Here is a 25,043-nt window from a genome sequence, read left to right on the forward strand (position 1 = left end):
AAATGTAAGTCTCATCATAACTCTCCCTTTTAAAAAAATATTCTGATTCCTTTCTTATTATATACAATATGTTAGCAGCTTATACATACCATTATGCACTACATTTTATAACATATTCTGGAGATCTCTCCATACTAGTAAATGGACAACTTAGTCATTACCACAGTCCTTGTTTAAAAATTGAAGTATAGTTGATTTAAAATATATTGCATTAGTTTCAGGTGTATAGCTTAGGGATTCTTTTTTTTTTTTTGCAGATTATACTCCATTAAACGTTATTACAAGATATTGGGTATAATTCCCTGTGCTATACAGTACATCCTTGTTGATTATCTATTTTATGTACAGTAGTTTGTTAATCCCATACTCCTAATTTGTCTCTCCCCTCTCCCTCTCCCCTTTGGTAATCATAAATTTGTTTTCTATGTCTGTGGATCTGTTTCTGTTTTGTATATAAATTCATTTGTATTATTTTTTAGATTTCACATATAAGTGATAATCAAAGTTTTGTCTTTTGCTGACTTATTTCATTAAGTATAATATTCTTTAGGTCTATCCATGTTGCTGCAAATGGCAATATTTCATTCTTTTTTATGGCTGAGTAATATTCCACTGTATTCTAAGCCAATCATCTGTTGATGGGCACTTGGGTTATCACAACTGCTCCAATCCCTTCCATGTGGAGTCTATACCCGGCACTTAAGGCCCTTCAGAATCTGGCTCTAGCCTGCTTCTCCGGCCATTTCACTTACTATTTAAAACGTATGACTCCAGCAAAGCACTGTATAAGCGCAAGAGAACACAGAGAGATGTATATACTAATAATCTGTCCCTTTTCCTGACCCCCAGCCTCATCAGAAGCAAGAGCTCCATCGGAGTAGGAACTTGGTTTTTACTCACTGCTTTATCTCAATCATTAGGACAGTTTCTGGCTCTGGTTCTGTCAATAAATACATGATGAATACACAGTTATCTAATTTAACTATATCTATTTGTTAATGTTATATAATAAATAGGGCAAAACTTAGACTTGTCTTCTTTGTCACAGGTATGCAGCAAACAGCTACCTTAAATGAAATGCATATTTTAGGAAGAAAAAGTTAATTAGTAAGTCACTAAAAGACAATGTTTACCCTATAGTTTATTTTCATTTCAAGTCTTCCTTTTGGAATCTAAATACTATTAGTAGACTAGAAGAACCAGACATCACCTGTAGGTCAGCCCAGCCTGCAGGTCCACACCAGCAGATGTAATTGATACCCTGTATTGCTAATGAAAGGAAGTGAAAAGGAGTGAGAGGACTGAGTTACAACTAGTACTTTTATGTCCTAATTGGTGCTCAACCATGGTGACATGGTTATTTACTGACTGCTCTAGCAAAGGCCAAACATATTTTATGAGGAAAATAATCAACAGGAAACAGAACTTGGTATTGAAACATTCAAGCAAGTGGATTTGAGGAGGAAGACGATACCAACACTCAGGAAACCAGTTATCAAAATGAGGACAAGAAGTAGCAGTAGGAGGAAACTGGCTAACTAAACAATACACAACAAGGTGAAAAAAATCTAATACAGAAGACAAAAGAGAAAAAAAGAGTATTGAAATCAACTTCATTTCTAATCATCTGAGCTACTTTGGTTCAGAATAAAGGACAGTGTTGAGAGCTGCATCTTTGGGTCACAATGGAAAAAAAAAGTTGACTACTGTTTCAAAGAGAGAGTTTTTCCTTAATGAACAAGATCTTAAAAAGGTGACCTACCTGACCCCTCATCACAGACATCTGCCTTTCAAAAGTGGCTTTGTCAAATCTTCTGTCAGTCTATCACAAAAAGGAAAGAAAACATTACTACAATTCTAAAAATCAGGATCTTTAAAAAAAAAAAAGAAAACCAATGAACTCTTCAACTCAGCACATAAGGTCATTAGAAAGCATTCCTAATAGAAAAAAATAGCATGAAAAGATTATTTTTAATTGATGTATTTTCGTATTCCTCATTTATACGAAATACATTTTCGTATGTATTTCGTATAAACAGTGTAGTTATACTCCAACTTGTTGCAGAAAGGATTTAAAATGACTTTCCAGCCAATGGGTTTAGGTTTTTTTAAAAAGAAAATTGAATCATAGCAGATCACCAAACATTTATTATAATTCAGAGTAATTTTGTAAAAATTCAACTTTTGAAGCAAACAACTTCTCAAATTATAATGTAGTTTCACTTCAAAGAATACTCATAGTGTAACTTCACAAACTTATGCTCCCATAAAGTAAAACTGCTAATTCCTTTCTGTTATGTCAGGTTCTACTGCAAGCAGTGATACCAGAAGCAGTAAACTGCAAATCAACTCTATTAAGAAAATCTCTATTTCATTTTCTGCAATAATTAAAACTAAAAACTTATTTACCTTAAAAAGTTCATAAAGATCTTCACATAAATCTTGCACAAAGTTCATGTCAGAAATATGTGGTAGAACTAAATTTCTTATTTCTTCAGAAAAAGGAACTTTTGCTTGAGGAAGCCAAGCCCAGTGAAATGGATCTAAAAAAAAAAAAAAAAGTATTCTTATCAGTGAGGGGAAGTGGTTTATTTAGACCTAAATTTACCCTGTTTTTCCCCTACAGTTCCTAGGCTAAAAAAAAAGACAGGAGACCTAGAGGGGTGGGATAGGGAGGGTGGGAGGGAGACACAAGAGGGAGGAGATATAGGGATATATGTATAGCTGATTCACTTTGTTATAAAGCAGAAACAAACACACCACTGTAAAGCAATTATACTCCAATAAAGATGTTAAAAAAAAAAAAAGGAGAAAGGAGGTATCAGAGAGAACAATTAGTTTTTGCCATCTAAATTATTCAGATTTCTAAGTTTGGATGGTTAATTCAGATGGTAAAGCACAGTAAGGTATTACCTGAACTGGTTAGGTTTCTGAGTTTTAAATTGGAAACAGTAAGAGTTTTGATAATGAATCTATCTCAAACAGCCCTATATCAAAAAATATATCTGGGGCTTCCCTGGTGGTGCAGTGGTTGAGAGTCCGCCTGCCGATGCAGGGGACACAGGTTCGTGCCCCGGTCTGGGAAGATCCCATATGCCGCGGAGCGGCTGGGCCCGTGAGCCATGGCCGCTGAGCCTGCGCGTCCGGAGCCTGTGCTCTGCAACGGGAGAGGCCGCAACAGTGAGAGGCCCGCGTACCGCAAAAAACAAAAAAACATATATATATATATATATATATATATATATATATGAATCTCTGGTTCCTGTGTTTGGAAACTGAGGGGTATCTATAATTTGTTCACAGCCCCAGATACCATGGCCGAGGTCTCCCTGCCTTTTCAGCCATAAATTATCAGGAACTGACCACTCATATTTGTATATGTGTGTGTATGATGTTCCAAAATTTTAAATCATTACTAGGTAAACAGGTAATTGGCTTTGAGGGATAAAAGATCCATGATTCTGGGCTAACTCTAGTTCTCTCCCGAGAAGACCATTAAATATACACAGTGCCAGGACTAGAAAGATTTGTAACGTAGTGAGATTGTCTAGATAGGGTACATATTCAGATTCATGCAAGAAAATGTAAGGCTTATGAGAATATGATCACCCACAGAACTCCAGTGGGTACAACCAATGCGAACCTCCAGCTCCTACCATGTAGAAAGCCCTGAGGAAAACACTCTGCCTTTAGAGTCATTCCTTCTGAATTCTCTTTTATCTACCTCTTTGAACACTGTGGGAAGTAGTCCATTCCAAAGAAAGCCTTTCCTGTGGCCTACATCTCTGAAGCTATGTCCAATTTCCCTTTGACCTTTCCCTGACCAATTATATAAAAGAAAAGCCCTGATTCTATGCCTGCCTCTACTTCCAATCCCTATCCCTCAACTTCTACTATCACCATTCAAACTCTCCCCTAAGATCACCAGTCATCTCATAAGGGTTTCTCCAAAAGCCCATCTTCAGCCCTCATTCTACTTCATGTGTCTTTGCAGCAAGCAGCACTGTTCTCTATCATCTCCCTCTGAAATTCTCTTCTATGTGGTTTTGGAGATACCACACTCTCAAACTTTACCTTCTGTCTTTTAAGCCATTTCTCTTGTTTGCTGGCTTTTCCTCTCATTTTCAATGTCACCATTCCCAGATTCTATACTTAGTCCTTCCTCTCCTTCATCTACTAAATATTCATGAAACATTTATTGAGTACCTACGTACCTCACATTGTCCTAGTGGTGGCATTTGTTCACCATGATTTTCCCAGGTGATAGCAATACCACCACGGCTTCCACTTACCAAGGTGACAGTTTAAAAATGACATCCTCAATACCAATTAATCTTTCAAGTTCTAGACCCTTAATCCCCAACTGTGTGTTTGGTAAAATTTTCCAGGTGTACTGTAGGCATCTTAAACTTGACACTTTTAAAATACAATTTGCATATAGATTCCAAACCATTAGAGGAAAAAAAAAAATAGAACAAAGACCTCTCAAGTCAGTTCAACCAAAGATAGGAAGGAAAAAAAGAAAAAATTGAAATTCATGGTACATAGAAAAAAAAAAAAAAGATGGCAGGAAAAGTTCAAACACATCAGTAGTTTATTGAGACAAACTACAGAGTTAAGTGTACCAGTTAAAAGGATCTCAGATTGGGTAAAAAAAAAATTCAGCTAAGAGCTGTTCATATGTCATATCAAAATAATGAAAGTTGAAAATAAAAGTATAGAATAATACAGGTAAATACTAATAAAAAGAAACGAGGTACAGCAATGTTACAACAGATGAAATAAGAAATGCCAAAAAAACACTGCGAGGGATAAAGTGGGATATATTTTACACTAATAAAAAGAACAAGCCAACGGCAAGATAAAACGCCAGGCCTTTGTGTGTGAAATACAAAGCAAGAAACGCAAAGAAATGCAAAAAGAAACTGACAAAATTACAATCACAGTGAACTTTGTCTCTCAAAAATTAACAGATCAAGTGGTCAAAAAATATATCAAGAATATGATTTGACTAACAAGCTTTCATTAGTAGACAGACACAGAACTTTGTGCCTAACCGCATTCTTCTCAAATACAGTCCTTCAAACTGGCCATATATGAAGTTACAAAAGAATTACTAAAAAATTTCAAAGAGCAGAATTCACACAGTTAACATTCACAGATCACAAAGCAATAAAACTTGAAAATAACAATGGACAGTTTTTTTAATCAACTGCCCTAGAAAGTTAAAACCAAACAAAATACTTCTAAATTATTCCTGTCAAAAATAAAATCGGAAAGTATGAATATGTAAAAGCAGAACAACAATGCAACACCTAACCAATCTGTGCTTTAGCCAAATGATACCTAGAAAAAAAAAATATAGGGAAATAAAATAGCACGAACACAACAGAAGAAAATAATAATGGAAAACATAAATTATGAAAAAGAAAAAGCAAATAAACAAACTGGAAACCTGATCAACAGAAGGTCAATTACCTGATAAAAGCAAAAAATATATATATATAAAATATATTTATATAATTATGTATATATTTTTTGTATATTATATTTATATATAATCATATATATTATATATATGGGTCAATGCTTTACAACAGACAATCTTGGGCAAGTCTAGTGAAAAAAAATCCAATAAGCAGTAGGAATTTAAAAGAGGCATAGTCATAGATACAGAGATTATTTTTTAAATTTATTACATATATTTCAAACATACACAAAAATTTTAAAAACTAGTACAATGAATTCCCATATTCTGAATAACCTAATTCAATTATTCCCAAATTTCTTATAAAATTTGTTTCATCTATCCTTGTTTTTCCTCCCCCTAAGTATTTTAAAGCAAATTCCATTTAATTTCACCCCTAAATATTTAATATGCACAGAGGGGATTTCTTAAATTATAAGAGAATTCTTTAAAACACTTATACGCATAAATGACAACTCAAGATAACATGGATAATTTAAAGCAAAATAGCAACGTCTAAAACTGGCTCAAGAAGACGTAGAAAACCTGACCATTAACTGTAGAAGAGACTGGTAAGACAGTTAAGCCACTACTAACTAGAAAACGGGGAGGTAAGCCTAAATTGTTTTAGAAGTGAATACTACCCAAATATGAAAATAAAATTCTACCAAAATATTAAAATAGATAATTCCCATATTACATACATTTAAAAACTGGAAAGCTATCAAACTTATTTTACAAGGCTAATACAAGCCAAAAAATCAAAATCAGACAGTTATCCAAAAATAAGCAAACAATACATGGCAAGACCCACAGAGCGTAGTACACATCTTTGCATCCCTAGTGCCTAGAACTGAGCCCTGATGAACGACTGTATTTCACCCAGTTTTTCCTCTGCTATTGTGATATCCATAAATTTCATTCCCTTCTTATTCTGGAAAAGGGGTAACTATAGAATCTATGGAAAGTTCTAAATACTCACATGCTCTCCACTCATCAGGATGTTTAAAAGGAAATGCTAGACCATTATCAATTGCAGCTATTTTAATAAGCGTTTCTTTATCATCAGTCCATTTTGTTTCCTGAAGGGCAGAAAAATAGTCTGTTGATAAAAAAATTTATATGCATATTTCCAAAAGATAATTTATAACAATTATTGAGGTTTAAAGACATTTTATCTGAAGAGCTTATAAAAATAAAGTTGCCAGAAGGTACCAATTTACCCTTTAAGGGAAGAGACTCTTAAGAATCAGTAAAAACTTCATAATCACTATTTTTGTTTAAATTTGGTATTACAAATTCATGCATTAATAGTTTCATTTTTTTCCTCTTTGGGGAAGAGGGCTTGGAATTATCAAGACTTTAAAAAGTGTACTTCGGGATAATTTATTGTTAGATACATTGCTTAAATGTATGGTATTTGCAAAATATTGATATTTTTAAGATAACAACTTAAAGTTACCTTATTAAAATCAAGTCTTTCCTACGGTCTCATAGAAATAATTAGTTCAAATACAAAACGCTTCTAAATAAAACTCCTCAATGACCATAGCTAAATATAATAAGGTCCAGTAGAAGGAACTTCAAGATACTCTTGATTACAGAATGTAGGCCATTCCTAACTTCTCCATTCTTCTGTAAGGGAAACGAAGACCTCAGGGACAAGAGACTTTTCATGTTAAACAGTACTTCCTATTATCAAAAAATAGAGGGTTGCCATTATTAAGTGGCCTAGATAAAATAACAAGACGTGAAAAAGATAAATTTTAAATTGAAAGTATTAGAGTGAAGGTCCAAGTGATATATGCCAGGTTTGTTCCTGTTAGTTTATATCAAATATCTCGATGAAAATGCACAAAATACTTAAGAGCAAAAGAATAAGGTTTTCAGTAAAATCCAATTGCTTAAGATATACCAATAAAATATATTTAGGAACTGTTATAAATATGAATATTTTTATATGTGTATTTTAAAACCCATTTCTGCTATAACTGCCATTTATTTTTATTTCTATCATTTTTTTCTATTTACAACTTTATGAGGTATAATTTACACACAATAAACTTTACATATTAAAGTGTACAATTTGACAAGCACTGACAGATGTGAAACCACCCAGAAGTTTCCTTGTGTCCCTTAGCAGTCCCCTCCCTCCCTCTACCCCACCCCAGGCAACCATGGCCTGCTTTCTGTCCCTAGGGATTAGTTTGAACATTCTAGATTTTTATATAAAAGGAATCAGACAGTATCTTCCATTTTGTGTAGCTTCTTTCACTTGGCAGGATTTTGAAATTCATTCACATTATTGCGTATATCAAGCTCATTCTTTTTTTATTGCTGAGTACTATGAATATGTAATTTTAAATTTCTTTGATGAACACGGAAAACTACAAACTTTTAAAGTTATGCAACAGCTTTAAGTGATGAGAATACACAGACTGTAAACATTAGAGAAATTTATTTTTAATCGGTTAAAACTTTCTTAAATGTATAAACTGATTTAAACTAGTAAAATTATTCTGAAAATGTCTCTCACGTAAATATCTAAAATTTGAACTTGGGTAGTCAAAGTTGATAGGAATGGATCTAAAATCTATCATTCTGATAGTGTTAAGGGTCTTCACAGTCTATTATGTACATGAAAACCAGCTTCTTATAAGCATTAGAAGTATATTTTTTTAAGTTCAATGGCTATAATTCACAGGTAAAGCACATAGGTTCCATTTTAATTGGGTAATTCTGTATTACCTAATCCTGAGTCATAAGGCTCAGAAAGAAGTGAATTAGTAAAATATAAAAAATACTAGAAGCCTTTCTTTATTACATAAAAGCAAAATAAATATGGTGGTTATACAACAAATTTCCAAAGCCCTAAAAAAAGTACTGAGCTGGGCTTCCCTGGTGGCACAGCGGTTGAGAGTCCACCTGCCGATGCAGGGGGACACGGGTTCGTGCCCCGGTCCGGGAAGATCCCACATGCCGCGGAGTGGCTGGGCCCGTGAGCCATGGCCGCTGAGCCTGCGCGTCTGGAGCCTGTGCTCCGCAATGGGAGAGGCCACAACAGTGAGAGGCCCGCGTGTCGCAAAAAGAAAAAAAAAAAAGTACTAAGCTGATATCATTCTTCTATACTAATACAACATAAAAAATAAAACTGCACAGAGGTTTTGAAAATAGAATAAAAAATACAATGTAAACAGGTGAAGGAAAGAAAAAAGAGGATAAAAACAGAAAAAGGAGATAAAAACCAAGGATCTAGGTGAAGGAGAGGATGTGATGAAAAATAACTTAACATCAAGGAATATTTTACAGAAATTGATAGTGTGTGTATGTGTATATATATATTAAAATCTCCTTACCGTAATTTCATCTTCTTGTTTCTGGTTTTCATATCTGATTAACCAGTTATCATTTCCCCTGTCTTTCAAAACAAACAAACAAAAAATCTGTTACTTCATTTTTTTATGGATATCATAGTTTAATACCAAAGGGAAAAATTTAGTCATCACTTTTTGAGACCTTTATTTTTTATCTGTAGCATATGGACATATTAAAGGCTCCAATTTAACACATACAGACTAAAAATACTCATAAATGTTAGCTAACATTCATTGAGATTTACTCTGTGCCAGACATTGTTGTAAGTGCTTAACATGTATTAGTTCACTGAATTCTTAAAACCACTCTGTGGTAGGTACAATTACTGTCAAGAACTCTTAAACCAAGGTTATTAAAAAGGATAATTTCTCTTCACCTTGGGAAAAAAAGCATCTACCCCCATTTCCAGGCAAATTCCTGGATAGGCTCTTACCTAATGTCTCTATAGGAGTATTCTAGATTCTACACTAATTTTTAAAAAAATTGAACTATAGTCGATTCGCAATATTGTGTTAGTTTGAGGTGTACAGCACTGATTCAGTTATATATACATATTTTTTTCACATTATTTTCCATTATGGGTTATTACAAGATATTGAATATAATTCCCTATGCTATACAGTAAATCCTTGTTGCTTATCTGTTTTATGTGTGGTAGTTTGTACCTGTTAATCCCATACTCCTAATTTATCCCTCCTTCCTTCCCTCTCCCCTTAGGTAACCGTAAATTTGTTTTCTATGTCTGTGAGTCTGTTTCTGTTTCGTATGTAGCTTCATTTGTACTATTTTTTTGGATTCCACATATAAGTGATATAATATTATTTTTGTCTTTCTCTGTATGATTTACTTCACTAAGTATAATATTCTCTGGGTCCATCCATATTGCTGCAAATGGCAATATCTCATTCTTTTTCATGGCTGAGTAATATTCCATTGGATTCTACAGTAATTTTAACATTAACTTAAGACCATATGATTTAATAAAGGTAAATATAAAAAGGTACATAATGCTTCTCCAGAAACTAATATAAATGAGCAAAGATTTTGAACCAGTGGTTCTTAAGCTTCAGGGTGCATGAGAATTACCTGGAGGATTTATTAAAAACACAAACTGCTGGCCTCACATTCAGCAGGTCTGGGCTGGGCTCCCAGAACTGCATTTGTAACAAATGTCCATATAATACTGACCCTGACAGTCCAGGGAACCACTGTCGCAGATTATCTATTATGTTGGCCAAAAAGTTTGTTCGGGTTTTTCCATAAGATGTTACAACATTTCCAATTTCCAACAGGCTTTGTCCTGTTGCCAAGAAACTCCCCTCTCCCGAGGGATAGGAACTGATTGCTATCACCGGGGCAGGAGCCTGCTCTGAGTCAGAATATCCAGTACGAGATTAATTCTGCCTGGGAGAGTTGGTACTACACCTCTGTTTTCTAAGGAACGGAAAGAAAAAGTGGCCTCAGGGCTTCCCTGGTGGCGCAGTGGTTGAGAGTCCGCCTGCCGATGCAGGGGTCACAGGTTCGTGCTCCAGTCCAGGAAGATCCCACATGCCGCGGAGCGGCTGGGCCCCTGAGCCATGGCCGCTGAGCCTGCGCGTCTGGAGCCTGTGCTCGGTGACGGGAGAGGCCACAACAGTGTGAGGCCCGCGTACCGCCAAAAAAAAAAAAAAAAAAAAAAGTGGCCTCAAGACTACTGCAGCAAAATTTTATGTCTTTGATTTGAATAAACAAGAGTTGAATACAATTTGAAAGTTAACAAGATTTGAGTGAACAAATGAGAGAACTTCAGTACCTGTATTTCTGATGAGGTAATCCAAAATAACTAATCTTTCAAACTGTGACTGAAATTGTTTTCTAATATTCTCAGTCAAAGGGTCAGCTTCAAATTTCCTAAGCCAATATTCAGCCTCCTTGTAACCTTCAACAAATAACTGAAAGGAACCAATCTATAATTTTAAGAATTATAGTTAGAAAAGAAAATATAAGAACAAAGAGACTACTTTTTAAAGTTCTCAGCAGTATTGTCATAAAATACTTTACATGAACACAATAAGAAAAATCGAAGTTAACACTAATTTAGATAAGCCACATTTATCAAGAAAACTATTTTTATACACTAATTTAAAATAATCACATAAAGAATACATAGCAAATAAAAAATGCTCAATCCTAGACTTTCAAGGAGCATAGCAGCTATTTTAGGATAACTAAAAAACAAAATACACATGTGCCGTTAAGGTGATATTCTCAACAAGAATGCTGTTTTCTAAAAATATTCATTAACATGAAGTTAATTTTGAAGACCAAATTTTACACCTATCCTGGTTATTTATTTAATAATAGTATAATTTTATCTTACTGAAAAAATACTTCAGGATTCTTTTTACAACATAAGATACAGAAAATGACTTTATTTTTATAGAAGAATGAATTCTTTGACTATGTAGCTTAAAGATCCTGTCATAAATTTTAAAGAAGTAACCAATGAATCACAACCTCTATAGTGGTTTTTTTAAAAAGTCCTTTCCTTGAAGATATGTCTATTTTATAAAGTTTTCTATCGCTAAAATTACTAGTTGTTAATGTTAAACAAGTTTTTAAAGACGGAAATACAAATTTAAATAGCACAGGACACGTAGGTAATGGGTAACGTAGCTGGCCTCATAAATATTTACAAACAAATCACTACAAAGAAAACCTATTTAGGACTCCACGCTTTCACTGCCGAGGGCCCAGGCTGGCTTCCTGGTCCAGGAACTAAGATCCCACATGCTGGGCAGTGCAGCCAAAAAAAAGAAATCTATCACTTATCTTAACACTTTATGTTCTTGTTGGCATGAAATTTTAATGATTTCCTAAATGTTTTCTCTAAAGCACTCATAATGAAGTCCTAGTAGTCATAAATACAGAAATAATATCCTTCTTTAGTCACACCTATTTCAGCATATGCAAGGAGTAACAGGCCTTGTAAATTTTTTCAAAACTTCCTGCTTACTTGGAGTACAATACTAAAGACAAGTTAGGATAACCATGCATTTCTATTCAAATTCTTTTATATAGATAAATGCATAGCAACAACAAAACAACAAAATTGCAGGTTAAATATAATTTAAAAATAATAATAATAAAGTCTACTGCTTTTTTCTAGAATGTTTTTCCCATTAACCCTCCCTACCCTTGCTTAGCTAGTTGCTAATCATCCCTTAGGTTTATTTAAAAGTGATAAGAAAAAACAAAATCTAGTATGTATTGAGTAAACTCGGCTACTATCGTTTACTATGTGCCAGGTACTGTATCAAGTACTTGACATATATTTTTCCATTTTATTCTCACAACCCGAAGAGGTAGTTTTTTATTAGCCTCGTTTTACAGAAACTGGGGCTTGGAGAGTAAGGGACTTGCCCAAGGTCTCAGAGCTAACTGGTGGAGAGGGTTGGAATAAAACGTAGGTCTAATTCTCAGCCTGCACTTTCAGCCATTACTTTATAAAGCCTTAGGTGCAGCCTCCTCTTGGCAATTCCCTAGCCCTCCAAAGTGGGTTAAATATCCCTCCTCTACCCTCTCTGAGCTCCCTGCACTTAACCATCCTCAACAGCTTTATCATATTGCGTTGAGACTGCTTGTTACTATAAGCTGTTGAAGATGAGAAAACCGGTTTTACTAATACATATCCACAGTCCACAGCACAGTGCCTAGCGCACAGAGCTCAGGTAATATGTGATGAACTTCGTCCCAAAAAAAGCGCATCGCAGTAACTTACCTTAGGAGGAAGTCCTATCCGATGAAATTTTCTACCTACTTTTGGCACTTTCTCTAAAGCATACTTTTTGCCTCTAGATTTTGCACGGTCAATTGCACTGTAGTTAAATGTCTCACTGACGAGCCAAACCACCTAGAGACGTACAGTTAAAAAAAATGGCTATTAGAATTTGCATTATAGTATTTCTATTCACATACACCATGGAACTCACTCTAATGCTGTAAATTAGCAAAGTTTAACACTATACTAAATGCTCCTGAGAATCTAAAATAGAAAGGCTAAGGGATTTGGCAAAGTTGGTTAAATGGCACACATGTATTTCTTTCTGAGAGAGGCAGCTAAAATTGGCCAGTGGAAGAAAGAAGTAATAGTCTTGAAATGTAGAATTAGGAATGAACATTTCCGGTAGAACTTCAAGTAAAAATGTATAAAGGTCAGAAAGATAGCAGTTTTCTGAGCATATCAGTTATCTCTACCTTCAAAAGAATTTCTAGATGTTTTTCTGCTTTCTAAATGCTCGTTCTTTCTCCTCTTTACGTCAGCATCATCTCAGCTCACCTGAGCAAGAGATACTCCCTTGGATACTTTGTGGATCTACACTAGAATCAATTTACTAGTCATTTGTGACTCTGGATTACAAAAAAAGGGGCTCAACTTTAGGCTCTGGCATTACGAATAATACTAAAGTGTTCACAGAGAAGTGGGCTGTAAATGAGAAGTACATGATTAAAAACAATTTCTGCTTTACCCTTGTTTTTGGTACAATGCCCAGATGGAGCTTTTCATCCACAAGGGAGGCGCCAGCTTCGGAAAGGTATCCCTGATTAGGAAGCAGGCAGCCTCTGCCGAAGCAGCAAGGGCAGCAGACCTTATGGACGTATTTGGTCCATTTTGGATTCAGGTGACCATAAGGCTCTTCCGATTTGGGTTTAAACACACCAATAATGTTCTATAGGGGAAAAAAAAAGGAGAAATTTTATTAGACTTTTAAGACAGAGAGATCATAATCCATAAAACGCATTCTGATCATTTTCTACTTCTTCCCACCACAAATTTGGGCATCACTCTTAACTATTAAGAGGTTTAATACCAATAACAGTTTTATACGCATTCTCATTCAACAATCTAAAATCAATAATCCTTTGGGCTAATGGTTTTCAAACCGTGCTCTGAGAAATTCTAGGGAAGGTGAGAGAAGAGGAGAGGGCAGGGCTCTAAGACCCCATCCACTGATTTCACCCATTTTATGTACTGGACTTCCTAGTTAAGAAGGGGTTCCACTGATTTTAAAATGTTTGAAAACCACTGACCTAGGTCAAACAGTGTTATTATTCAATATCTATTAAATACCCCAATTCTATGTTTATTTATTGTCTACTTTCCCAGTAGATGTGTATTCTAAAAGGGCAGGCACTTTCTCTGTTAGGGCTATATCCTAAGTACTGTGTACCTGGTACACAGTAGACATTCAAGCATCTGTTAAATGAATAAATCCAATGACAAAAAGTCATCTCTAAGATACAAAGGAAATGATAGGATATAGTGACATCTATGCTGTCAGATTCTCCTACCTTAAATTTTTTTTCAGTTATTTCTTTATGAACCAATTTTTAAATAAATTCTCTCCTCTTAAAAAAAATTGCTCATGTATGTCTAAAAGTCTATAATCATTATTACTGGTCTGATAAAATACATTAATATTAAACTTAGAAGCTGAATTATCCTTAAACAAGAAATAAAAATCTTACTATATGTATATAACTGTCTTATAGTGCAATAAAGTCTGAGTCACTAATAAAAAAGTCAAGAACAAATTAAGAAATCAAGCTTGGAATAAAGATAGAGAGATTGACATTACCTACATATATATATTTAAATCTCAAAAAAGCCTATGTTTTAAAATATAACTTCAGTCTTTGCAAAAAATATTTGGGTGGAATTATAATCTTTTTTCCTCCTGAAAAAGAGAATGCTGGCTATGCATCACTCAGAAAGCTTTCAGAAATAATACAGATTTTTGAAAAATTCTAGACTAAGTGGAACAAAGTCCCATATCAACTTCTCTTTTCTGCCTTAGAATTATACTTTGGTTCATTTCACTTTGTCACATTCCAACGCCTTCAAACTTCAGACTGCCCAGGCTCCTTCTCTGGTACAATGCTGGAAAAAATATTCTGAGGGTAAAATAAAACTCTGCTTGGTTACTGTACGGTAAGGACTTGTGAATATAAACCCAACGAATCTACAGCTAAATGTGAATATTCAATAAATACTTGAAACCAAATATTAAAATAATAAAACAGGGGCTTCCCTGGTGGCGCAGTGGTTGAGAGTCCGCCTGCCGATGCAGGGGACATGGGTTCGTGCCCCAGTCCGGGAAGATCCCACATGCCGCGGAGCGGCTAGGCCCGTGAGCCATGGCCGCTGAGCCTGCGCGTCCGGAGCCTGTGCTCCGCAACAGGAGAGGCCACAACAGTGAGAGGCCCGCGTACCGCAAAAAAATAAATAAAATAATAATAATAATACAGAAAACTATGGCTTACAATGAATAGCTCAATTTTTAAGCAGTAGAGTGCTTTAGTTAATAGTAAACTGACCTTTATTTCTGAAAAGAAGGTGTAATCAGATTTATTAGGAAAATATCTTCAGAAACTCACAATGACTTCACATTTAAATTAGTGTTTTCCAAAATGTCTGTTATATATAGTAGGTCTGTGAAATTCTCACCCTCTTAGGATCCTTCACGAAGTAACTTCCACTTGAACCTTGAGAGATTCTTTCTGGATAAACTCCAAATTCTATTGCTTGCTCTGCTTTCAATATAACATCAGCAAATTCTGGATCATCCAAGAATGTATTCAACTCTGAAGAACCAACAATTATTGCATTAAGAAAAATCAATGTTAAATAGAATGCTAAGAAGAAGAAAGACCAGCTCTGAGAATGCTCACAATATGGACCTGTAATACTGGATTAGATTATTAGCACTAAAACATTTAGGTACAGAAAAATGCAATTAAGTATTGTTTGGGCTGGTTTGATGCTTTTTTTTTTTTTTTTTCCTGTAACCCCACTTCAAGCTATGACACGTGAAAAACAAGATCTCCTATACTGAAATAATCACACTAATGCCTTGTGTTAACTTGAACTCCTCCCTCCCAGTGTTTTTGTTCTTCATCCCAGCTCAGCCTCCGACTGCAGTCATACCTCAGATCTGTCATCACTAATACCTGCAATCTCTCCCTACTTTTCACTTTAGGCATCTTTTATTTTTCCTAGTTCACTCCCTCTGGCACCCTGAGTCCAAAAATTCTTCCATCCCACTAGGACGTTCAAAGCACCGATCTACCATATACTGTTCAAGGGTCTTCACCCACTTTGTGTCCCTACTTCCCTCCTTGGCCAGCATAAATTATGGTTAATCATCAAAAAATCACTCTCCTCCTCCCACCCCTCATCATGGTTACCTGGAAAAAATCCCAATCCTGGATAAACCCAACTGTCTGCCTATGACTATGCCTATGCCTGGACAGCTAAACTTGACTAGATAAACACAATGCCTGGTGTCTCCCCTTAAATTCATCACCACAGTCCTCAGGTGGACCCTTCATGTTGCCATGGGAGCATACTACATTCCTGCTAAAGACTCAATGCTTGTGTCCCTCAAAACACTCGAAGCCTTAACCCCTAATGTGATCATACAGGGAGTGGGGTCTTTGGTAGGTAATTAGGTTTAGATGAGGGTGGGGACCCCATGATGGGATTAGGCCATGTGAGGACACAGTGAGAAGGTTGCCATCTGCAAGCCAAGAAGAGAGCCCTTAGCAAGAACCTGATCATGCTGGCACCCTGATCTTGGATTTCCCAGCCTCCAGAACGATGAGAAATAAATATCTGTTGTTTAAGCCACTCCAGCTAGGGTATGTCATTATAACGGCCTAAACCAGGATGACTCCCCTAATACACAGACTCTCCCACTCTTCTGGACAACTATCTCATACCCTCCCCTCTCCTCAAATTCCCAACACCTCTTTCCTCTCAGCAGATGATCTTCCTATTTCAAGGAGAAAAGAGAAGCAAGCAGAAAAAACTATCATCAGCCCTCAGCACCGTATCTACCCATCCACAACCTCTGCCTGCCGCCTAGTACTATAGATGGATGATCCAAGCTCTAAGATCAACTCCTCCACTTTGTATACTAGACCTATCTCTTCCTGACTACTCCAGGACATTTCTTCTGCAATTCTTTCCTGTATCAATATTTCCCTCTCTATTGGATCATTTCTACCACCATACAAAGCATGGTGTAATTTTTCTCATCTTAAATCTCTCTTAGCCTCCAAAGTCCCCCTAGACACCCCCTCATTTCTTTGCTCCCTTTTATAGCAGAAGACTTCTATAATTATAGTTACCATCTCCAATTGTTCTTCTCCCACTCTCTTTTGAACCCATTTCAATCACGCTTCTGACCTGACCACTCCACTGATATAATTTTTGTCAGGGTCCGTAGTAACATCCACATTGCTAAACCCAACCTCAGAACTGATCTTCCTTGACCAACACCAACATTTCACCCTGTCGGTCACTCCCTCCTCCTGAAAATACTTTCTTCACTTGGCTTCCAAGACGCCACTTCTCCAAGTTGTCCTTCCATTTCATTAGTTTCTCTTTTTCAGTCTTCTGTGGGCTCATTTTCATCTCCCTGATCACTTAACTTTGGAATGCCCAGGTTCAGTTCATGGCCCTCTTCTCTCCCTCATCAGCACTGATGGGTCCCTGATTTATATCTCAAGCCTGGACTTCTGCCCTGAACCCCAGACTATTATACTCAGCTTCTCCATTTGGATGTTTAGTAGACAGTTCAAACTTTACTGCCTCAAACTCAATTCTTCATTTCCTCTCAACTGCTTCACTCCCAGTATTCCCTGTGTTAAGTTACTGGCAACTCCAAATCTTCTAGGTGCTCTTGCAAAAAACCTTGGAATCATCCATGATCTCACACCCTCACCCCCCCACAGCCAGCAGCAAGCTGTGTAGCTCTACCTTAAATGAATATCCAGAACCTAACCACCTCTTACCACCTCCATTCCTTCCATGTGATTCAAGTCACTATCAACTCTAGCCTAGATTGTTACAAGAGTCTCCTAACTGATCTCTCTACACTCAACAGTGAAGGTATGGTAATCCTTTTCAAACGTAAGTCAGGGAATTCCCTGGTGGTCCAGTGGTTAGGACTCAGCACTTTCACTCACAGGGCCGCTCAGTGGTTCTCCATCTCACTTGAAGAAAAACTCTAAGTTCTTATATTGGCCCCCAAGACCCTACCCAATCTCCCCTAACCTCCACTTTATTCTTCTGGTTAGCACTTATCACCTAACATATTATATAACTTATTTATTTTGTGAGCTCCAAGAAGACAAGGATTCTCTCACTGCTATATACCCAGAACTTTTATAGTTCCTGGAACATAAAAGGCATTCAATAAACACTTGCAGAGTTAATCATTTAAATGGTAATTAATCATTTAAAGTGGTAGACAAGCCAAAAATTATTCACATTTTACTCTGAAAGGCATTTAAGTGCTATTACACGTCAATCTTATGAAAATTCAAACTATAAACTTTCCTTAATTTAAAATTTTCCTTAATTCAGACATAAATAAAACAATTATTTACTAATTTTTAGAAGTTTATGCTGAGAAAAATACTACAAAAAGGGCCCTTGGGCATATTTAACCTACTTAAAAGAATAAATAATCCAAGTACCTTAGTCATGTCTATACAATTGATATACTATTTCCAGATCTATTCCATGAAAATTCTTAAGAATGAAGGGAGAAACTTTGTCTTTCTTGTTCACTGTGCATCCCTAGCACCTGGAAGAGGGATTGGCATTTAGTGGGTTCTTCATAAGCATTTAAATGAAGTATTATTTGTGTGGCAGAATATGCCAATAATAATTATCATTAGTCAAATGATATTTCTTCTAGATCAGGGCTCTTAACAAGAAAGAACTTGAAAAGCTATTTATTTCAACTTTGCTCACAGTACTGATGTACTTTCCATAATATATCACCAGCAGGTGGTCTCTGGACCAATGTTTAAACACTTTCAAAGACAGATCACTCCTTTTTCCATACTTTTTGTGTTTGTTTGAAAACAAATATAAACTTCTTTCTTTTTCAGAAATAGGTTTCCTGTAGTTTCACCCAATGTCCCAGACCTGCCATCTGGAGCAAAACAAAAGTCTACTTACTCCTCTCTTCCCAGGGATAGCCCTTCAAATAGCTGAAGATCATTTCATGCTCCCCTAAGTCTCCTCTATTCTCCGCCTCCTTCCATATGGAAGTATTTTCAGGCTTTTCAGCTTCCGAGTTGCCCTCCTGTTTCATGCTTCAGTTTTCAATGTGCCACTTTAAAATATGGTCTCCAGAATCAAGCAACCCATTGCAGAGAATAGAGATATCTCTCAGTCTTGACACTATACCAAAATAAGAAGCACTCAAGTATTACAATCGTTGTTTAGGAGTCCTGTCATACTAATTCATGTTGAAATGGCTAAACTCTTGGACCCCTTTTGGTCTCTCCCATCCTGTACTTGAGCAATTCTTTTGGGAACTATGTGCAGACTTTGACATTACTATTAGATGTTATCAAATTGCTTTATGGGTTAAGCTTTATGAGTTCATCATAGAACCTGCCTTTGTTACTCCCATGGAGCCCAGGATCATACTCTGAATACTTAATAATTCAGCTTCAACCAAAATCAGATCAGAACGATTCCTAAAAAATCAGCCTGGATGTTCTCAATCTCTTTTTCTTTAACTTGTCCCTTTAATGAGCAACTCTTTTGGATAAATGAGATTATCTCCCTACATGAAAACTGGCATTCTTTGAAAATGGTCTGGATTTACCATCACAATCCAGAAAGGCACTTAAAAGACAACTGGTCCTACCTAACTACTGCCAGGAAAAAAAAAAAAAAAAAAAAAAGACTATATATCAACTATTCTAAAAATCAAAGTAATTATTTTTTAGTAATTTTTCTGATTCATAACTCACAATTACATTCTACAACTTTCTTCATTTTATTTACCTAAATGTGTATTTAGCAACGAGTTTAACTTGGAGAACACACCCTAAAGTTACACTTCAAGATAAATGTGCCATGGAGATTTGGTTTGAAGGTTTGTTGTCATTGTTTGGTTTGATTTTTAATAGCTGAGGGCTTAATTAGCTATATCTTCTTTAAATTTTGTTCAGTTAAAATTACTTTCTCCCTTTTAATAAATAAACTATGAGATTTTTATTTGTCCCTGTATCAAAAAATACTCCAATTTTCTGAGGAGCATGTGAGTTCTATCTCTGTATACTCTCTTTGGCACTCCTCCAAGAAGCAGTGGCCTTCTAGTCAAGTTCCAGTCCTATTCAAACTCCACACTTTCCACAAGGCATCCAGCCCACCCTCCGAAACTTTGTCCATGCTGTTCTGATATATATGCCAAGTTTCCTTTCTATGGCTAATTCTTATCCATCCTTCGACTTCATCTGATCACCTTGCAATGCTATAACAAAATGATCTATGTTCCAGGAGGGCAGAGAGCTTTGTTTTGTCCTGTGATATATGCCAAGTGCTTAAAACTGTACCTGGCACATGGTAAACCCTCAATAAATTTGAGAATTATTTATTAACAAACCCTTAACCACACTTAAGGGTTACAGCTGATCCTCTGATAAGCAGAAATTGAAAATGGATTAAGAGAACCCCTTATATAACCTCTTATATTTAGTTTTATATAAGTGTGCATGGTAACTTATCAAGCTCTCATTTTAAATAAATAAATCAAAATGAACTCTTCCTCACCTAAGGGTTGGGAATATATCTTACCCATTGGCCAGAATATTTTCTAAAAAGAAAAGTAGCTGGCTCACAAGTTTGGCGATCTGACCCAAACTGGAACCCTCAGGGGTTCCAGTGCTATTCATCCTCAAGTCTCAAATTGGATGCTATTTCCTCTGCTAAATCTTCCCTGGCCCCTAAATCCAGGGTATGGCTCTATGGAAGCCTTGGCTTTCCCCATCCAAGCACATATATCCTCTGTTAGAACTGTTTGTTTTAATTGACCCTTTCCTTCATGAGGTTATAAGGTTGCATGGGGACAAGGCTCGTGACTGGACATCCATTTGATATCTGGCCACCACTGTTTCCCCAAGGCCTCAATTTCCACTGGCACCCCACAGACACTGAAACATTTGCTGAATGATGGATCTCTGCAATAAATGGAAAACGAGAATAAGTGTATTCTAATTATTGGTTGAGGAATAATCTCCAACACACTGCTGCTCACTCCCTTTCAAAAGTTCAGCTTTGGAGGATTGTCAAGATCCACGGGATAGCCACTCTTCTAATACCTTCCTCTAAATGAAGCCAGACTATCAGGATCTCGAATCTAGACCCAGCAATACTGATAACACCACCCACTAGAATTACTTCTACTGAAATGAACTTCAGGGAAGTTGTAAGCAACACTCCTGTGAAAGTCATCACTTTTATTACCAAGATATTACTCAGCATATAATCTCTTCTCCAAGAGAATACATGACAGTTTATCCTTTGCCAGTTTTGTTTTGGTTCAAATAACTAGTCTGTTTTAACTTTATGGACAGAGTGATTGTGTTTCTCTCAAGTTGGCTGCTCGGTAATCTTAAATATCAAATTTGTGGCCTGCCTGTATCGAGTGTGTGATGTTAATTTTGTGTACTCTTATTCCGGCCCCCATCTTATTTATTTCATTGCTCTTATTTCCCATTCTCACATTTCTTCCTTACTTTTAAATCATTTTATTTTGTTCGTACATTTATAAGCCACCATGAATCATTAAATGGCTTATAAACACACACTTTCTTTTACTTTAGAAGCTCTTTGCGAATTCTAACACCATTCTCTAATTGCCAGGCTCTCCAACAAAATTGATAAGTGCCTCTGGTTTATATTAACTGGGACCTTCACTTCACCTCTCTGTGCTTCCTTAAAATGAAAATAAATAAAAAATAGTGCTCACATCCATAGGGTTCGTTATAAATTAATACATGTGAAGCACATAGAACTATGCCCTCTGCACGTACTAACTGTTTTGTGGGTATTAACTATTATCATCTTTACTACTCTTCAACTCACTGATTAAAATGACAACTGGAACAAGGAATGCCACTAATCCTTTTGACATTGATCCAACAACACTATGTTTATGCTGGTTCTAGACTTTGTCACATGTCTTGTTCAAGTAAAGATAACAGACATATGACATTCTTCCACTGGGTAAAGTACATAAAGCTCCTGCTTACATAAAATAGTTAAGCATCATAAATGTTAATATTAATCTAAAGGCAAGAATATCTTGGAACTAGAGAGGTGGCTTCATGGAAATTGGATGGTAAAGGACAAAGCAAGTTAATGGACTCAAAAAATAACTAAACTTAATCATCTAGTTAAATTAATCATGAACTTTCTAGAAGAATGGTTTGAAATTTTAAAAATAGTTTTTACAGTTCAAAACTGTTTTTAAATCCATTAAAAATAAGACCTCCATAATAAGTAAACAAAAGTTAACAATTATTTTATAACACTTGGGGATCTACAGCAAAATGGAAAAACTGTAGGACATGAAAAAACTAGGTTCAGTCTGGCTTTTCCACTTCCTGGACCTTGACCTTGGCTTACCTCTGAAGTTCTATCAACTACTAGTTATTACAGTTTTCATTCATTTTCAGTCTTCACACTCAGGATGGGGGTAAATAACTAACTTGCTGTGATATTGTGAGAATTAATGAAATATACAAAAAAAAAGATCTTAGCAAACTGTAAACTGTGATATAAGTAAGTTACTGCCATTCAAAAGGTTGGAATTCTCTTTAATAATCCATTTGTATTCAAATATTGTACTCTATCTCCACTTTGACTTTCTCTAGCCTTAATATCATTTGTTTACAAAACCTCACCTTCATAGAATAAATGCATTTTTAAGGTTTTAGGCTCTTTTAAAATCTAGCTACACAGGTAACTTTGGGTAGAAAAAGGCAAGCTAGCCGCACAAATCTTAGTTACTTCACAGACCAGTTTCTAGGTAATATATACCCATATTATCAATGTAGCTGGGTGAATGTGGATCCATTTGTGATTTGATTGCAAATGCATATTTGTTTGTTCTGTTAAATGTTGTACTGTCAATGCATCCCAAAGCTAACATAAGGGTAGCTAGCCGATCTGTATATTAGACAGGTGTGTTAAAGCTTTATTCATTAAAGTCTGCTTCCCTTGGGCTGCTCTGATTTATTTACTCTAGAATATTTGACCATAAATTCAACTACAACTAGAATAACCTACTCTATCCAGAATTCTTTAAATCGTAGAAGCCCCATTACTGTACTAATAGCAGGACATGTAAAATCTAACCACTCCAGAAAAACTTAAGCAGCATTAATGAAAACTACATTTTCTGTGCCTTTTCTTTAAGCTCACAGGTGGAATGAAACTCCAGGCACAATGCACACATCTCATCATTTAAACCATCCTTACCACCAGCAAGTAGGTGTTATCATGGCCATTTTACAAACTAGCCTGTCTCAGCTCTACCTAGGACTCTTACAAGCCTATTCTATTTTACTATCAAATTAGCCTTATTCGACTCGATCATGGCAAAAAATTCGATTTATCAATAAATATCAATGCCTGCAGTCACATACCTTTCAACATTATTTCAATTATCCTCTCTTTCACCTGAGGCTGTCAGTCTGCTTAACAGTGAAAAATTTTTTTCTTTTTTTTTTAAAGTATAAAAATAGAAATGACTCAAGAAAGGAAACTTTGCAAGAGAGAGAGCAGGTACAGAAATTCAACTGCTTCTGCGCCCTCTGGCTAATGTTACAGTAACAATATTTAACTTCAAAAGTTTTTGAAACGTGTCCTAGTGGCAACCGGATATTCTTGCTCTCTATCTCTCGGCTGTCATCCACCTTGCAAGTTCACCAACTCTCCTGGTAGCTCAGGGTTCTTAACTCCAAACTCAAGTCCAAACTTGACCAAACAACTTAACGTCATTTTACAGTGTTAACTTTTCCAAAAGTTTAGGCTCACTCTTAGGGGAGGCCTCAAGGATCAGTGTTTAATGACAACCCCGGGCCTCAGGTGAAGCAGCCTATAGCCCCTGGAAAAGGTGCGAGTAAACGGGGGAGCAGGAAACAAAGGCGAGGTGTCCAAGGTGTGCCCAGCGGCTGACCCCTCGGCCTGTGCGCCGGACCTCATGCCCGGCGAAGAGCCTTTCCTACTAGGCAAGGGCTAGCGGGAGACAGCGAAAGAAGCCGGGGGTAGGGACCCAAGGAGGGGCTTGAATGGGGGGCTGAGCGGCGGCGGCGACAGGCGCACTGGCAGCGCGCCGGGGAAGGGAAAAGCCAGATCGCACCTGAACCCACGGGGTGGTTCCGGTCCAGGTTGGTGGGCGAGCTCCGAAGGCACCCCAAACTCAGGGAAGAGAAGAAAGACGCATCCCTGGGCAGCAGCAGCAGTTCCCGGTCACTGGCCTGGTTAGGGGAGGCCGCGCCCTCCTCCCCGACAGCTTTCTCCAGCCGCACGGCGCCCCCCGGAGCGCCCTTCTGCGGCCGGGCCCAGGCGATCCGCGGCAGCAGCGGCTCCCGCTCCTCGTCCTCCTCATCCTCCTCCTCCAGGCTCCCGCCGCCCGCAGACGCCTGCCGCCCGGGCTCGGAGGGCTCCGCCATGGCCTCCCTCTGTGCCTTCCGCGCTGAGACCGACTCAGAGAGGCGAGGCGTCCGGATCTGGCCTCGGCATCGCGGGGAACCGGCGCCGCTGGGTCTGACCGAAAGCACCTCTCTAGCTTGTGGTCCCGCTCGGCGCCCGCCCGGCAGTTGCCCCGCCCGGCCGCCGGCTGAGCTCCACCTCGCGCCCGTCCCGCGCCTGCGCGGAAGGGCCGGGGCGGCTGAGATGGCGGGGCGGGGGGAGCGCGGGGCGCGGGGCGGGGCCGCCACTTGCCTACTAGGGGCCGGGAAGACGCCGGGAGGGGCTGACTTTACTCCTCGTTGAGCGAAGGGGTCGAAGTTAACTTACTTCTGCAGAGGTGCCCCTCTCCAGCCCCAATCGGCCTCTCCCTCCCCTGCAGAATTCTCATAGAGTTTACCACAATCTATACCTGTATATTTCTTTGTATGACCATGTAACATGTTTCCCCCACTAGAAGTCCACGAGAGCCAGGACCTTGTCACTTTTTCAAACATCCCTGATTTTGGTATTTTGCATTTTCTCTTTTTTTTTCTACTGACTAATATGGTCAGAAGTTTATAAAAATTTTAAATTCTTTCAAAAAGCCATCTATGTTTCCATTGATTATTTATTCTCTGGTTTATTGACTTTTGTTCTTTATTATTTCCTTCT

At 37.3% G+C, this 25,043-nt stretch overlaps 1 protein-coding gene across 4 annotated transcripts in view; it reads right to left on the minus strand.

The window, feature by feature from the left end:
* The window catches only part of PI4K2B (phosphatidylinositol 4-kinase type 2 beta), a 32,697-nt gene extending 8,166 nt beyond the window's left edge, over positions 1-24,531 (minus strand). For 2 of the 4 annotated variants that reach the window (XR_009540370.1, XM_060148411.1), the window contains exons 1-9: positions 24,061-24,531; positions 15,330-15,466; positions 13,351-13,551; positions 12,603-12,734; positions 10,635-10,788; positions 8,824-8,885; positions 6,450-6,549; positions 2,410-2,543; positions 1,763-1,822 (exon numbers count right to left, since the gene is read on the minus strand). Coding sequence is in view for 3 of the 4 variants with exons in the window: in XM_060148411.1 (XP_060004394.1) it covers positions 1,763-1,822; positions 2,410-2,543; positions 6,450-6,549; positions 8,824-8,885; positions 10,635-10,788; positions 12,603-12,734; positions 13,351-13,551; positions 15,330-15,466; positions 24,061-24,373 (1,293 nt within the window). In the remaining variant the exon portion in view is untranslated. The remainder of the gene's footprint in view (positions 1-1,762; positions 1,823-2,409; positions 2,544-6,449; positions 6,550-8,823; positions 8,886-10,634; positions 10,789-12,602; positions 12,735-13,350; positions 13,552-15,329; positions 15,467-24,060) is intronic. The other 2 variants (XM_060148412.1, XM_060148413.1) reach the window with 1 other exon arrangement.
* Between the last annotated feature and the right edge of the window lie 512 nt (positions 24,532-25,043).

The sequence above is a fragment of the Lagenorhynchus albirostris genome, chromosome 4 (assembly GCF_949774975.1).
Source record: "Lagenorhynchus albirostris chromosome 4, mLagAlb1.1, whole genome shotgun sequence".
In the NCBI taxonomy this organism is placed as follows: domain Eukaryota; kingdom Metazoa; phylum Chordata; class Mammalia; order Artiodactyla; family Delphinidae; genus Lagenorhynchus; species Lagenorhynchus albirostris.